Source organism: Trachemys scripta, chromosome 6 (genome assembly GCF_013100865.1).
Source record: "Trachemys scripta elegans isolate TJP31775 chromosome 6, CAS_Tse_1.0, whole genome shotgun sequence".
NCBI lineage: Eukaryota > Metazoa > Chordata > Testudines > Emydidae > Trachemys > Trachemys scripta.
The window spans coordinates 38,955,764-38,972,345 of record NC_048303.1 but is presented as its reverse complement, the minus strand read 5'-3'; the positions used below and the strand labels follow the sequence as shown (position 1 = coordinate 38,972,345).

Below are 16,582 nucleotides of genomic sequence, written 5' to 3'. Positions count from 1 at the left end.
TAGAGCTGGAAAAACTATCCTTTTAACTCAGCTTGAAAGCCAGACCAGGTGATATTAGCTCCGACCCAGGGTTATAAAGGATTTCAGTGTCTTTCTTGTGGAACATGGATACGGAGAAGGGAAAAGAACAAGGAGTACTTGTGGCACCTTAGAGACTAACAAATTTATTTGAGCATAAGCTTTCGTGGGCTAAAACCCACTTCGTCAGATGCATGCAGTGGTATATACAGTAGGAATATATATATATACACAAAGAACATGAAAAAATGGGTGTTGCCATATCAACAGAAAAGGAGAAGGAAAAGAGATCTTGCCAAGGAAAAGCCTAGGAACACCCAAACTGATGTGAAGGTGGGATTGATGGCAGCAGCAGCTTCTTAGGTTAACATTCATAGTCATTATTATTTAATGAGCAACAAAAGCAGACTTAGGCGAGAGGCTAAGTGTGATGCTGGCAGACTAGGTGCCAGCTCAAGCCAAGGTCCCTAGGTCTCAGCTGAACCCAGATAAATACGTGGTGGGAACCAGTCTGGATTATTGGTGTGTTATTATTGTTAAAATAGGAATTAGAATTGTAAGAATGAGTTTAGACTTTATGAAATGCTTGTAAGTTGCTGCATGCACTAATCTCACTTGCAGTATTGGTATCCCATGTTATAAGGTAATATATAAGGTCTTGGTCTTGTCTACACTTAAAATGCTTCAGCAGCACAGCTGCACAACTGCAGCGTTTCAGTGTAGACACTACTTGTTGTGCCAACAGGAGAGACACTACCAATGCCAATCCTGCATTTACCTTTATATTGATTGATACTTTGTTAGTGATTGTATAAGGCTGATCCTTCTCCATGCAAATGGGAGTGTTGGTTGTTGAGGAACATAGGCCCCAGGTGGTGAGCATACATGAATGAGGAATGGGTTTATAAAAACAGTCATTACATTCACTTTCTATTTTCAGAAGCTGGTTAATATCTGAAAACAGACAGGTTAAAATTAACATGTAAAGTGCGCTCAGAGGCAAGCCAGGCAAAGCACTATTGATTCAAAACAAGGTACTCACAACACATGACCTGCATAAGGAGCTGTCAGCTTGTTTCTGTAAAATGCCATGCATCTCAAGGAGCATCTCTTCCCACTTTTCTCCACAAAACAACCCCACATTCTAAGGCATAGGTAGTGTCTCTCCTGTTGGCACAACAAGTATCGACACTGCAGCTGGGTAGGTAGCCAGGCCAGAGCAGGTAGACAGACATACACACTAGCTCTGCTTGAGCTAGCACACTACAAATTTCAGTATCACCCGGGTAACACTGATGGCAGCTCAGGCTAGCTGTCTGAGTACAAACCTGCCTGGAATGCCAGCTGCCCAGGCTATCCTAGCTACATTAGTTTTAGCACACTTGTACATGTCTGTCTACCCACACTGGAAAGCATGCTCCCAGCCACAGAGCAGACATATCTTAACTGTGAAGTTGTAGCAAAAAAGAGACATTGCCTGTCCCTCTAAAAATATTTTCTTGTTTCTTAAAAATATTCTAGCTGACCTACTAGGACAAACTCTGCTCCTACAGACACCAGTGTAAATCAGATGTATTGGAGCATAAGCTTTCGTGGGTGAATATCCACTTTGTCAGATGCATCCCACGAAAGCTCATGCTCCAATACATCTGTTAGTCTTAAAGGTGCCACAGGACTCTCTGTTGCTTTTTACAGATCCAGACTAACACGGCCACCCCGCTGGTACTGGAGTGTACATCAGGTCACTCCTTTGTCAGTGGAGTGAGTGCAGATTTACACCACTGTGAACAAAAGTTAGACTTTGCTCTCTCAAGACTTTCTTAATAAAATGAAGGAAGATTTTGGTTTCTAGTCTGTTCTTCAAAAGAAGCTTTCCCCTGAGATTGTGAATTGCTTGTTCTTCTGTATTCTGAGTTTGCTATCTAGTATATATATTATTTGTGGTTTGTACAGGCTTCTGGGGGGATTTTTTCAACCTCTTGTTTGGAACTCAACCTTTTGACGGTCTCTGATTAGAGAACACATTAGGGTGTACATCCTGATTCTCTTTGAGATAATATGTAAATATTTTAGCAATAAGCTATTTTACGGTGTAACTTGAAATTGACAAGGAGGAAAGTGGGTGGGGTGAAGATTTCCCTGTGGTTCCAAATTTCCCTCAAGGGGTGTGGCTAAGGGCTGTGTGGGATTTCTTCTGTACAACATGTCAGAGTTAGTCTCTGAGGTCAGAAACACAATGTGTTTCTTTGGCAACTACACTCTGCAAGAATCTGTCCTACCTTTTACTATCTTGGAGTCCTGGAGGTGAACCTAGAGGAAGTGGTGTTGGGTACAGTATCCTATTGTCTGTGAGTTGATTTTTAATTAAAGCTAACCTTGATTAGAAGGGAGATAAATTGAACTTCAGTCTTTACTAATAAAACACCCAAAAAGTATTAATTTATTAAAATGTCCATATCCCACAGAAACAATACTTATTTAAAATAACTATATTATGCAATTTCAGCAAAGGGGCAATGAAGATTTCTCAGCTACCATACTTCAAACCAGGTAGGACCTTAATTAAATATGCTATATTGCTTACCATATACAATATAGCTGTATTCTATGATGTGCCTGTTGGTTTCTGGGTTGATTTTAAGGCATTGGCTTGACTTATCAAGCTCTAAACGGCCTAACCTATCTGTCCAAGACCCTGATGCAACGGACTTATTCACATGGGGAGACTCCTACTGATTTCAGTGGGGCTCAGTGTGAATGCAGGAGTCTATCCACAGGAGTGCAGCTGCAGGATCAGAGTCTGACCACCTCAGCTAGTGATATATGGGGATGCATGAGCTGGAGCCCCATTGGTAGAAAGCTGAAAAAGCCTAGCAGGGTATTCTTCATTAAGGCTCCGACCTTTAAAACACACTTCCTCTTTGGAGTATAATAGAAAGAGATGGTTAATAGGGGAGGGTTGGAGTGAGTGAGAGATTCTATTGTGGGGGGGGTTTGTTGTTGCTAGATTATTGTTATCTAGGGTAACTGATGGATTGGTGGAAGTGGTTTATTTTAAGATTGTGTTTTGAAGAGCTTTAGGGTGCCCAGAACCTGCAATGGTTGTCTTATTGTGAAATAGTACAAATTTAAATAAATGAGAGGAGGAGATGAAGACATCCAGTAGAACACTGACTTTATGCATCAGCCTTTTTTTTTCCTCTGGAAACTTGGGCTGAAATTCTGCATTTGTCCCAAGTGAAGTGAGTTTGGTGGTCTAGTCTAGACAATACTGAACATTTGCCAACATCTCAGAGAATGACATTCAACCTGGTTTGCAGAAACCAGAAAAATTCATTTCACTTCTGATATAAGTCCAGGCCTGCAAGGGTGAAAGGATAAGATTGACAGGTTGCAGAAAGCTGCTATTTTTAAAGTACATTTTACATAGAATAATTCAGGGTTCATTATACATAAAAAGGTTACTATAGGAACCTGGCAGTGCTGCTATAATTAAAGATGAGTTCTTATTCATTCCTATTATAAATTCCAGTTTTCAGCATTTTATCATCTCGGCTATTTTGATTCGCAAGGTTCTATTATACTTGTTATATTTGGCCCAAATTCTTTATTTTTAAAATGGCATTAAAGTAATGTGGAGTTTTGGAGTGCCAATAAATATAATTTGGACTTGGTTTATGGTGTTCTCCTCTCTAAGCTTCCTCATACCCTACACTTATCAAATTCAATATATTTGCTGCTGAACTGTTTTGTTCACAGTGCAGGCTTTCTTCACTGGAAACAGGCTGCCTTAAATGTGGTTATCCCTCTTGTTTCAAACAAGAACTTTGTATTTAACGAAGTTGGCTCTATTGTTTTCTCTTGATTTGTTTCATCTCTTGTCTTTTATGGTCTAATCTATAACTCTTTGATCCACTGTTTCTGCCATCAAACTATAATTGACAAGTTGACTTTTATTTTCTTTTTTGAGTTTTTCTTTAGCAATCATAACTTAACGATGGAAAACTATTCTTGACTGGTTTTGAGCAATCCTATTTTTCAGTGACTCAGATTACTGTATTCTCCCCCACCCTTTCTCTTTGGGACAGCCTAAAAAATCTCACAACTAAGGACTTTTCTAGGGGGTAGTTCAAAATGGATTGATTAGACATGCATTATTTAACTTGCAGTATGTAAGCCACACATGAAACAGCTGTTCCTCTTTCAATCTGCATTATTGTGTACACAAAGCAGCATCTTGCTGAGTACTAAGCATACGACATTCTCGGAGAGCATCCCATGGCTTTTTTTTTTTTTTTTTTTTTTTGCTGCTGAGCAGTGTGCATTCTGGGATTTTTCTTGCTCTGCATTTTGGGATGCATAGCAGAAGCCAGGCAGGTTTCCACGGGCTTCACCCCATGCTTCCTTTCTGGTTGAGCTAGCTCTGTTTTTGAATTGCTGTCAGCCAGCATGGACCCAATAATGCTCAGCAATGCTATACTGGCAACTCAGAATAGGCAGAGGCTGCTTGGGCTGTATTTCAGCACTCAAAGCTGGATGAATTCAGAGATTTGAGCTGGCAAACTGTGTTTGGATGTAAAGGGGTTCACCAGGCAGGACAGACGTGGAAAGCGGAAAGGAAAATATGTGGATGGACATGGTGTCCTCCATGGCATGGGCCTAGATTTCTGGCTGGGAATTGGGCTCTGTTGCTCGCATCAAGATCCTCTGTCCCAGAGATCCTGGCTTTCTGGGGACAGCTCTTCACTGACCTCCTCATGCTCATCATACAATGAGTCTTACTGGCCATCCTTTGAGAGGTGGGGGAGGTTAGCAGAGTGGGCAGCAGCATCCACAACCTTCCTGGGTTGGGCAGTAGGGTAATTGATCAAAATCTTGTCCAACTCCTGAAAAAAGTGGACAGGTCACATTTCTACTGCCAGACTTTTTCCTGTCAGCCCCAATTTGAATGCAAATCCTCCTGAGCTGCTTGCTCTTTATCCTGCACTAGTCAGCATCCCAGTTGTGGCCCCTTGCAGTCATGTCCACAGAAAGATCCTTATTCCGGTGACTGGCCACAAGAGCTTCCCACCCCGACACCCCTCCCCACCTGAGTATAACTAACAGCTGACTTTGAGTCTCTTACAAGCCAGTGTATAACCAATAAGCACCATAAGAGAGTCACTGGTATTCACCTGATGTTAGTGTAGTAGATAGTGGATTGAACGGGCAGTTTGGAGAGTTTCAGCTAGAAGTGGACTGAAGCCCATGAATACGCCCATACTAACGATTATGCTTCTTTTTAAAGGAGAAGATGAAGCACTTCTTATTGCTTGTGTCTATGGCCTTGTTCACAACAGGTGAGTTTTCATTCACTGCATAACTCATCCATTTACAAACAGTAAAAAATGGTAATAAACTATTTAAATATGATCACCCCATGCCCAAAGAACTGTCTGTATTAACTCATGGCAGGAGAGACTATGCAAAAACTTTAAAAAGGAAGAACTTCAACACATATATTCTTTCCATATTTGTTTTACATTCTTGCTGTTAATTTTATCCTATGTTATCTTCCAGATTCTTCTAATTGCTTGGAATCTGATCTTCCATTTTGCAAGCAAATTACAGGTAAATAACTCTCTTTAGGCAATAGTCAGTTAATGGCAAGGATGAGCCCCACTGCTGAAGGAAATCCCCCAGTTGAAGTGATTGAGTAATCAATTTGGGTTTGAAATATTCATTAGTGTAAAGTTTTTTGGCTGCAATCCAATCTCCATTGGATAGGGATTTCTGAAAGTAGCACCAGAAGTTACTTCAGAGCATGAACCTTTACTCATTGGTGTCCCACTGCAATCAATGAATTAATTCAAGGGCATGGAGCAGAGGGCTTTACTTGGAAAGATTAACTTTTTATGTTTGCAGATTTAGTGAAAAGCAGAGACATTCATGCCATTGAAATGGTTGACATATAACATCTGAGCATTACGATTGTATGGATACAACCAATCCATGCAAACATGCAGCTTTCCAGGCCATGGAGTCTAAAGCAATAGGGCCAGCTAGGATGACAATGTCAAACACTGAAGATTTTAGAATATGTGATAGAGAAAGATAGTGCTTCTGCATCTACTGACAAGTGATTGATATCTCATATCACAGTGATCAAAACAGTCTAATTTAGATAAACTATTTTCAACACAGTTGTTGAACCAACTGACATGCTGCTGTTATTAATGTTACTGTCACATCTCTAAGCCTCCATAATGGACCAGGACCCTATTGTGCTAGACACTGTACAAACACAGAACAAAAAGATTGTCCCTTTCCCAAAATGCTTTTGCTGTAGGTAGAAGATGAGACAACAGATGGGGAGTGCAAGGAATCAACATGAAAGGCAGTTGTCTCAGCACCTCAGCAGCTTAACCATCGTCCATTTATTTTTGGTAGGCATTGTAGCAAAGGAGAATTTTGAGAAGGATAATGTGGTAGCTGTAGGGATGTTTACAGGTAGCTCCACCCAGCCACAAGAAGCATTATGGGAGAAAGCACAAAAGGGCTTGTTTGAAAATAAGTGGCCAATGGAGACTGACATCAAGGGTCAATCTGAGGCAGGAGTCAACATCTTGATAGTGAATGATACATAATAGGTAGGATGGGCATTGACTGTGAAGGGCCTTGAAAATTAAGACAATTAGCTTATGTTTGGTTCCCCCTTCTCTGTTGCCTCAATGGAGAGATGTGATATGGTCAAAACGCCGAGCTAGGAAAATGATCTTTGCAGCAGAATTCTGAATGGGTGTGAATGGGGGTAAAATTGTATTTGTCAGGGCCAGAGAGAAGGATGTTGCAGTAATCGAGGTGCAAAATGATGATGCAATAGGGAAGGGGGAGCCAATGGATGAAAGTTTTAGCTGTGTGGATAGATAGGAATATCATCAAAATCTTGCATAACATCTCTATGTAGCCTGGATACAAGGCCCTAGACAGAGGTCCAAGTTGAAGAGGACACCCAGGTTACAGGCCTGAGTGACCACCAGGATTGTGGAGTTGTCCACAGTGATTGAGAAAGGAAGTAGCAGAGAGGGTTTTGGGGCGGGAGATTAAAAGCTCTGCTGAAGCCATGTTGAGCTTGAACTGACTGCTAGACAGCCATATGGAGTTGTCTGAGACACAGACCAAGATTTTAATTTGGACAGAAGGAGATAGAACTGGAGTAGAGAGGTAGTTTAGTGAGCTGTCTGCATAGCACTGGCAGTTGAATTTGGATTTGTGGATGAGATTACCCACAGATAAGATGTAGAGTGAGAGGAGAAGGGGGATGAGGGACCGAGCCCTGTTGAACCCCCACAGACTGGGTCTGAGCTTTGCTAGGAAGGGGTCACTGAAGACTTTGGCAAGAGAGGTTTCAGTGAACTGCAAGGGATGGAAGCCAAATTGGAGAGAATCTAGATTGGAACTATGAAAAAATTGCTGAAAAATCTTGCTGACTAACAAAAAGAGTTGTCAAAATGAAAAAACTAGGCCATTTCCCTTTTGTCTTTTCAAAAAAGATTAGATTTCTGGTGGGAGGAGATACAGTAGAGTGAAAGTAGAAGTCATTGGATGAAACTGCAAAGGAAAATTTAAGCTCAATAAGGAAACACTTGATAATGGGATCTTTATTTGACTGTAGAATGAAGTGGTGGGAACATCGTTGTTTAAATAAATGAAAACTGACCTGATCAACGTATGGAGAATGTAATGTACAAACAGACCTGCATTAGCGGGGAGAGGGATCAGCTGAGCTAATAGCCCTTGTCCATCTCTAATTCCTATGATTCCAAGTTGCTCATTATAGTGTAATCACCTGCAAACTGAAAGCATTTTTGTAAAGCCACCAGTACTAAGACTCAGATGATCTCCTCCACAAGCATAGGGAGCTCTTCAACACTATGGCCACCTCTTCCCTGACCCCACAAAAGCCCCATATGCATCCAGGGAATTTTGACTGGTGGGGTAAGGAGAAAGAGTTACTCTCTGCCCTTGCAAAGGTAACAGGTATCTGCACTTAAATTAATGCAGCATTAATTTAGACTCCACAGAAGCCCTTCTTTTGGGTAGGGGTGCAGGGGGATTTATGCAGGTGCAGTGTGCTTGACCATTGGCAGAGGAACAGATGCCAGCAAATAGCATGGCGGGGCTGGCTGTAGGACTGAAGCTTCCTTTCCCTGTGAAGCTTTAGGGCCACAAGAATTAAAGGCTGCACTCCGTCTCCACTTTGTGGCCCTAAAACGCCTTCTAACTGAAGGAACAGATTCCTGGGAATATCAGAAAGTCAAATTCTTGGAGTTTTCTGGCTCCCTGCTCCTTCCCATATCCTCTGCAGTGAAGACCAATGCAAAGAATTCATTTAGCTTCTCCACAAAGGTCTTGTCTTCATTCAGTGCTCATTTATCAGCTCCATTGTCCAGTGGCCCCACTGATTATTTGGCAGGCTTTCTGCTTCTGATATACTTAAACTTTTTGCTGTTAGTTTTTGTGTATTTAGCTAGTTCTTTACATTCTATCTTGTTCTACCTTACTATACTTTTACACTTGCCAGAGCGTATGCTCCTTTCTCTCTTCCTCAATGGAATTGATTTCCAATTTTTAAAAGATGCTTTTTTTGCTTCTAACCACCTCTTTTACTCTGCTGTTTATCCATGGTGGTATTTTTGGTCCTCTTACTGCTTTTTGAATTTGGGATATACATGTAGTTTGAGCCTCTTATGGTGTTTTTAAATAGTCTCCATGCAGTTTGTAGACATTTTGCCCTCATAACTAGTTCTTTTAATTTCTATTTAACTAGCTTCCTTTGTAAACTTCCCTTTTTTAAGTTCAATGCTACTATGATGGGTGTCTTTGGCATTTCCCCCCCACCCCCACAAGGATGTTAAATTTAATTACATTATGGTTGCTATTACCAAGCAGTTCAGCTAGATTCACTTCTTGAACCAGATCCTGGTTTTCACTTAGGACTAAATCAAGAATTGCCTCTCCCCTGGTGTGTTCCAGGACTAATTGCTCCAAGAAGCAGTCATTTAATGGGTCTAGAAACTTTATCTCTGCATCCCAATCAATGAGGATAATTGAAATCTCCCATTATTATTGCATTGTCTGCCTTTGTAGTAGGGCAATCAAATGATTAAAAAATTATCAGAATTAATCATGAGATTAGAAAAATAGTCACAATTAATCACAGTTTTAATCACACTATTGACTATAAATATTTTTGGATTTTTTTCTACATTTTAAAATATATTGATTTCAATTACAACACAGAATTCAAACTGTACAGTGCTCACTTTATATTATTATTGGTTAAATATTTGCACTGTAAAAAAATAAAATAAAGCATTTTTCAATTCATCTCAAGCAAGTCCACTCAGTCCTGCTTCTTGTTCAGCCAATCGCTAAAACAAACAAGTTTGTTTACATTTACGGGAGATAATGCTGCCCGCTTATTTACAATGTCACCTGGAAGTGAGAACAGGCATTCACATGGCACTGTTGTATCCAGCATTGCAAGGTATTTACATACCAGATATGCTAAACATTCATATGCCCCTTCATGTTTTGACTTGTTAGTTCTAAAGTTTTACATTGTTTTGTTTTTTGAGTACAGTTATGTTAAAAAAGTCTATTTTTGTAAATCTTTCATGATATGGATTGCACTACAGTACTTGTATTAGATGAATTGAAAAATACTATTTATTTTGTTTATCTTTTTTACAGTACAAATATGTGTAATAAAAATATAAAGTGAGCACTGTACACTTTGTACTGTGTTTTAATTGAAATCGATATATTTGAAAAAGTAGAAAAAACATCCAAAAATATTTATAGTAATTTTAAATTGGTATTCTATTATTGTTTAACAGTGCGATTAAAACTGCAATTAATCATGACTATTTTTTTAACTTAGTTAATTTGTTTTGCTTTAATTGCATGCATTGACTGTGATTAATTGACAGCCCTAGTTTGTAGCATCTCTAATTTCCCTGTTCATTTCAGTCACCCTCACCATTCTGGTCAGGTGGTCGGCAGTATATTCCCACTGCTATACTCTTATTGTTCAAGACTTGTCTCTATCCATAGAGATTCTGTGGTACATGGTTTGATTCATTTAAGATTTTTACTTTGACTCAATGCTTCCTTTCACATTTAGTGCCACGCCCACACCAGCACAACCTATTTTGTCATCCCTATATATTTTGTACCCTGGTATTACTGCGTCCCATTGATTATCCTTATTACACCAAGTTTCTGTGATACCTATTATATCAATATCATCATTTAATGCCAGGCTCTCTAGTTCACCCATCTTACTATTTAGACTCCTAGCATGTGTATATATAACACGAACAGATCCCGGTCGTCAGCGGGTGGGATCAAACCTGGGACCTCTAGTGCATGAGCCTCTACTATATGAGCTAAAAAGCCATCTGGCTCTTAGATAAGGCTATAGAACAGACTCATTAATCTCTCTCTCAGAGGTCTCTCGGTCCACTAGATGGGACAGAAAATCATGCCCAGGAGGTTAGTAGCGTAGCTGGGGGGGGCGAGGGGGAGTGGCTGCTCCCCCCACCGAGCACAAATGACACCTTTTTAATTTTACTCACCCGGGAGCGGGGAAAAAAAAAAGGCGTCCCCTCGGCAGTGCTTTTACTGACGGGGCGGTGCTCTGGGTCTTCGGCGGCACTTCGGCAGTGGGACCTTCACTCGCTTCGGGTGTCTTCGGTGGCACTGAAGCGTCATCACCGAAATGCCGCCGAAGACCTGCAGAGCGAGTGAAGGTCCCTCTGCCGAGGTGCCGCTGAAGACCCGGAGCGCTGCCCGGTCAGTAAAAGCGCCGCAGCAGGTGGCGCCTTTTTTTTTCTGCTCCTCCTCTTCCCTCCACCTGGCTACGCCACTCCAGGAGGTGTGTGGGTTACATACTTCTCCTAACTGAGGAAGCGTGTCCCAAGCTTCAGAGACTTCCCAGTTGAAATCCCAGATGAGCCCGCGCTTGTACACTGACACACCCTGGTCATTGGTGGGATTGAACCTGGGACCTCTGAAGCTTAGTGCATGAGCTAAAAGCCATATGGCTCTTAGCTAAAGCTGTAGAACAGACTCATTTTCTCTCTCTCTCTAAGTGATCTCGGTGCCACTAGATGGGACAGAACACCTCACCCAGGAGGTGTGTGGGTTACATATATAAGCACTTGTATATTGTGAGTATTCAGTTGCTTACCTTCATGTGTTCTATTTAAGTAGGACTTTTACATTTGACTGTTCCTCAGTAGCTCCTACCTGTACTTTACCAACTTCTCTCCTATCCTCTTTTCTAGGATATAGAGTTCCCCTTTTAATAAAAATTCATCCCTAAGGGATGTCTCTGCCTGAACCATGTTCTCATGGTTCTGTTGGCTTTCTCCCACCCCTTAGTTTAAAAAATCCTGTATAACCTTTTAAATTTTACATGCCAGCGATCTGGTTCTGTTTTGGTTTAGGAAGAGCCCATCCTTCCTATAGGCTCCTCTTTTCTCCAAAGCCTCCCCAGTTTCTAATAAACCTAAATCCCTTCTCCCTGTGCCATCATCTCATCCATGCATTGAGACCCTGCAGTTCTGCCGGTCTTCCTGGCCCTGTGCTTGGAACTGGAAGCATTTCAGAGAATGCTACCATGGGAGTCCTGGACTTTACTCTTACCTGGCAGCTTAAATTTGGCCTCCAGGCCCTCTCTCCTACCTTTCCCTATGTCAGTGGAACATATGACTGTGGGCTCCTCCCCAGCATGACACAAAAGTCTATCTGGATATCTCATGAGATCCACATCCTTCACACCCGGCAGGCAAGTTACCATGCAGTTCTCCCAGTCATCACAAACCCAGCTATCTATATTTCTATTAAGTAAATCCCCCACTCTGCTACCTGGCTCTTCCTAGTAACTGGGTCCTCTCCTTCAGTGGGTAGCCTCAGTATGAGGGGATATCATGACATCATCTAGAAGGAGGTCCCAGCTATGGAATCATTTCCCTCTGCTCCAGCTTTGTTTGCTTCCCTGAGACTTTCATCCTCCTCAGCAGTACAGACGCTGTCAGACTGGGAGTGGGACCGTTCTAATGTGTGTCTGAAAGTCTCATCTACGTACCTCTCTGTCTCCCTTAGCTCTTCCAGTTCAGCCACTCTGGTCTCAAGAGCCCATACTCAGTCTCTGAGGGCCATGAGTGCTTGCACTGAAAATACACACACGTCACCTGCCCACAAGGCAGGTAATTGTACATGCTGCATTCAGTGCAGTAAACTGGTTAGTTCTGACTTCTGCCGGTATTATTTTTACTCTTGCCGGGTTTGTTTGTGACCTAAGTTTAGAGAATGTTAGGTGTAGAAGATTGTTTTTGTTTGGTTTTTCTCCTCCTTTCTGTGTTTTTTTTCTTGAGGGTTGTCTGGAGTAGTTAGGTTAAAACCCCTCAGCCTCCTCTTCCTGCCACTGAACTGTCTCTGCTGCCAAACTCTCCTTGGTAGCTCACTCTGTCCCAGGGCTCTCTCTGCTTGAGAGCTGGACCTAGAAGGAATGCCTCTCTGAACTCCCTCACATAACTCCCCTGTTTGCTGCTGGTGGTCACTTAGGAGCTGGCTTTTTAAACCCCTGTTCTCACTGAGGTACGATACCTTGACAAGGGCATGGGGCTAACGGGCTTAGGGATCAAAGAATAGCACACTAGAGCCTCATTAGTAAGCTCTCAGCCTAGCCTAGCTGGCCACTTGGCTCAGCACACAGCCCCCACAACAGATCACACCATGCTCTAAAACGTACCTAGTTTGTGTTGATGTAGTTAATTTCAAACAAGTCTATATTAACCTGAACTAGGTACATTTTAGTATATACCAGCAGGGTCTAGATGGGCAGTTAGAGCACAGCACACTTGTGTGCTTTACAAATCACACCCTTCTGGTGCTCTTTGTATAGACAAGCCCTAAAGTGGTTGGGTTTTAAGTAATTCCTGAATGTAGTCCTAGTTGCATAGATGTCTGTTTTGCTCAAACCCAGTTCACACTTGTTGCCTTTTTATTTTGAGAGTTGCCTTCCTCTTGTTAATGGGGTATTATAAATAGATGTCCAAGATAGGCCTGCACTATATAGTGTGATTGCTTATTTAGTTTGCTTTCATTTTGCAGATTGGCCTGGCGAACTGACTTGCTACACAGAGAGAAAAATAAGTCTATTTTGCTCCTGGTTGCCTGTCCCCTGTGCTCCAAAAACTACTACTTATACAATAATTTTAAAGTGGTAAGTTTGAAAGACATTTCAGAAAGTCTGTCATTGTTACTTGGTGTGATTCTTTCTGTCCTGACTTAAGTTCTCTCTCCTATATTAGACAAGCAATCAGATTCAGGACAGTTAAACACTGAAGGTCAAAGTCTTCCCTCAGATTTTGTACTCACATGTAATACCCACTGATTTCAGGGGGAACTGCATTTTAGAAACAGATGGGAGAAATTGGTGTGGAGGATGAAAAAGATTCAAGGCAGGTGGGCTAGTAAGCAGTTCAGAAGCATACAGGACCTCTGCATAGATGGCTCTGGCCTCCACCAGTTTATGTATCTATCTCAACATTTCCTATAGAGTCCACCACACTAGTATCTAATTTCAGTAAGTAAAGGGATTAACTGCTCTGCTAGTTCCATAGGGGAAGGTGCGGGTGACAATCTCTTCCTTGTTGGGGACAAATCAATGGAAATGCCATGAATATGATCTCACAGGTTTCTTGTCCCTTGCAAAGGTTCTTCCTCCTTTGGGGACAACCTGCCCATGTATTTTTTTTAAAGTAGTAGTAGAAAGCAGCAGTACCAGTTGGTAGTTGTACTGGGGAGGAGGGGGAAGTAGTGGTCTGAACTGTGATGTGATTTTTCACCATACCGGGGGGGTGACACGTACACCATTTGCTTGTTTACATTTACAAGAGCCGTGGTTAGGAGCATACATCCTAATGCTATGTAAATGGCTGTGCATTGAGGAATTCCCCTGGTCCCACTGGGGCCAGCGACCAAGAGAATAATCTCTTACAGGCTGGTCTGGCAGTGGAGGTGCTTGGCAGCTGCAGTGCTTCTCACTGACTCTTGCACTCTCCCATTCTGTGAAGAATGGCTGGTGGATCCACCCTATGGAGGATGAACTAACTCCACTTCAACTCCTCCCCTGCCCAGCTCAGTCTCCAAAGTGCCTCTATTCCCTGGAGTGCTGGGAACCCTTTTGGAGCACAGACTTGTGTTGAGAACCCATTGCACTTGCCTTGACCCAGCAGAAGCACCAAATCTGTTGCACTCTGTAGCCATGCAGAGCAGGCAAGTCTTGCCTATCATTTGCCTCACTCCTTGCTGAATGTGTGTTTCTATATATGTAGTGGATGTGAGTATTCCAATGGCTCCAGAAGACCCCAGCCATCATCAGGCCCCATTATGCTAGGTGCTGTATATACACATAGCAAGAGAGAGATCCTGCCCTGAAGAGCTCACATTCAGAAGAGAGAAAGGAGATGAAGGGTAGGAAGAAGAGATACAGCATACAAGCAGAAGACTGAGAACCAAGACACAAAGAGATTATGACTTTTCCAAAGTCACAGAGAGGGACTGTGGCAAAGATAGGATTTGATCTCCCAAATTCTAGTCCAGAGCTCTTAACAAGAAAATATTCTTCCTTTTTATTGGGTTTTAAAAAAGCATTTGCTTAAGCCAAGCTGAGGACATTATTGCTTTCTGCAATTAACATCAGTTGGAAATTGGAAGAGTACTGAATAGGATTTAGCTGTCATGAAGGAAGAGATTAAAGAAAAACCTCACACAGATGCTCTAGCTGTGCACTCAAAAAATCATGCTTTGAAACATTAACCGCTAATCTACAGCTAAGTTGACTTAAAAGATGCAGGAGAAAACCTTGAAACGTTGTTCATGTATTAAATATTGCATTGTGAGCACATATTGAATTCTAAAAAATCTGGTAGGTAAGTAATATCACTAGCCATAAAATAAATATTCCATTTTAAAAACAGTGAGACTGCACACCTTAGCTGTACAAAGTCTCCTGTCCTCAGTGTGCAGGTAAGGATGTATAACCTTTTAGGGGATATGAGATAAAAAGATAGGATGTTCCACAGTGTTTATCTCCCATTTTTGCTTACATGCCAGGAAATTCTATTAAAAGCTGTGTTTAAGTATCATTAAGGCTCCATGGTTAAATCACTCAGAGGTCAGGAAATGCCAAAGTAAAGGTTTGTCCATAAAGTTAATCTGCCCCCTTGTGTATATGCATTAAAATGCAATTTTTAATTACATCACATACTATTTCCCAAATAATGCCCTGTACTATTGTGATGGTGCTGCCCGTGGGAGCCTGCTGAGGTCACTCAATTAGGGTGAACTGCAAACAAAACAGGGCAGACAAACCCCAAAAGCTGGTGGATATTCCAATACTTAGATTTCCCAAGCCAGCACAAAACGGCTTCTATAGTACCTCACTGCTTACTCAGAAGTCCAAACAAGACAATTCCCTTAAATTACCCAGCCTCAGGCCTCCGTCCAGACACACCTGTTAGATGATGATGATGATGATTACTGAAAATCTTATCTCATCATATAAAAGAAAAGGTTCTTCCAACCCCAAAGGGTTAGCCACATACCTAGGTTCAATTATAACTTAGATCTTACCCAAAATACACGCTTAAAGCCAATTCTTATTAATTAAGCTAAAATTTATTAAAAAAGAAAAGAGAGAGAGAGTGTTGGTTAAAAGATCAATATACATACAGACTTGAATTCAATTCTTGAGGTTCAGATACATAGCAGAGGTGAGCTTGTAGTTGCCGAAAGTCCTTTTAGAAATAGTCCATAGGTTATAGTCCAATGTCCATATTCAGGGTGGCTCCAGTCAGTGACTGAGGATCTCAATCCTTATGGCTTAAGGTTTCCCCGTCTTGAAACTCAAAGCAGATCTGAGATGAAGCAGGATTGTGTCCCAGGGTTCTTATATATTTCCAGCAGCCTTTTGGCCTGAGAAAACAATAGGCTTAACTCTCCTTCTCCCAAACATCCTGGCAATTAGCACAGGGTAATTTATCTATCAAACAGTTCAGATACAGGATACCACAACCTTCAAAGAGACATATAGACAATAATACTATTCACTCAAGTGTCATCATAAATGTTAATATTCCTTTTTTGATCTTTGAATTAAAGCTATAGCAATAGACAAGACTTGTTTGCTTAGATCACAAGACCTGAGCAAACACCTATCCTTCTATCTCTAACAATGCAGACTTGCATTTCAAAGCTCTATTCATTTACAAATCTCCCTAACCAGTCTCTAAAGTTCAGCCATGGGTCAGGTCAGTCTGCGAGGTAATTAACTCTTTTCTGCCCTGTCACCTTTCAATGAGATATTATATTACACTCATAACGTCACAACTATAATATACAATTATTTTCTACAGCCATGGTTACAGATGTAACATTTGCAGAACTTTGTCCTACACTGCGACTGTCAGACAAAAAGGTCCAAATCCACAACTGTGCTGGGGCCACT

At 41.5% G+C, this 16,582-nt stretch overlaps 1 protein-coding gene across 1 annotated transcript in view; it reads left to right on the top strand.

Moving 5' to 3' along the window:
- The first annotated feature begins 5,311 nt into the window (after positions 1–5,311).
- Positions 5,312–16,582, top strand: part of LOC117878759 (interleukin-6 receptor subunit beta-like) — a 45,122-nt gene continuing 33,851 nt past the window's right edge. Inside the window, exons 1-3 of the mRNA XM_034773192.1 lie at positions 5,312–5,357; positions 5,578–5,628; positions 13,183–13,294. Coding sequence (XP_034629083.1) covers positions 5,312–5,357; positions 5,578–5,628; positions 13,183–13,294 — 209 coding nt within the window. The remainder of the gene's footprint in view (positions 5,358–5,577; positions 5,629–13,182; positions 13,295–16,582) is intronic.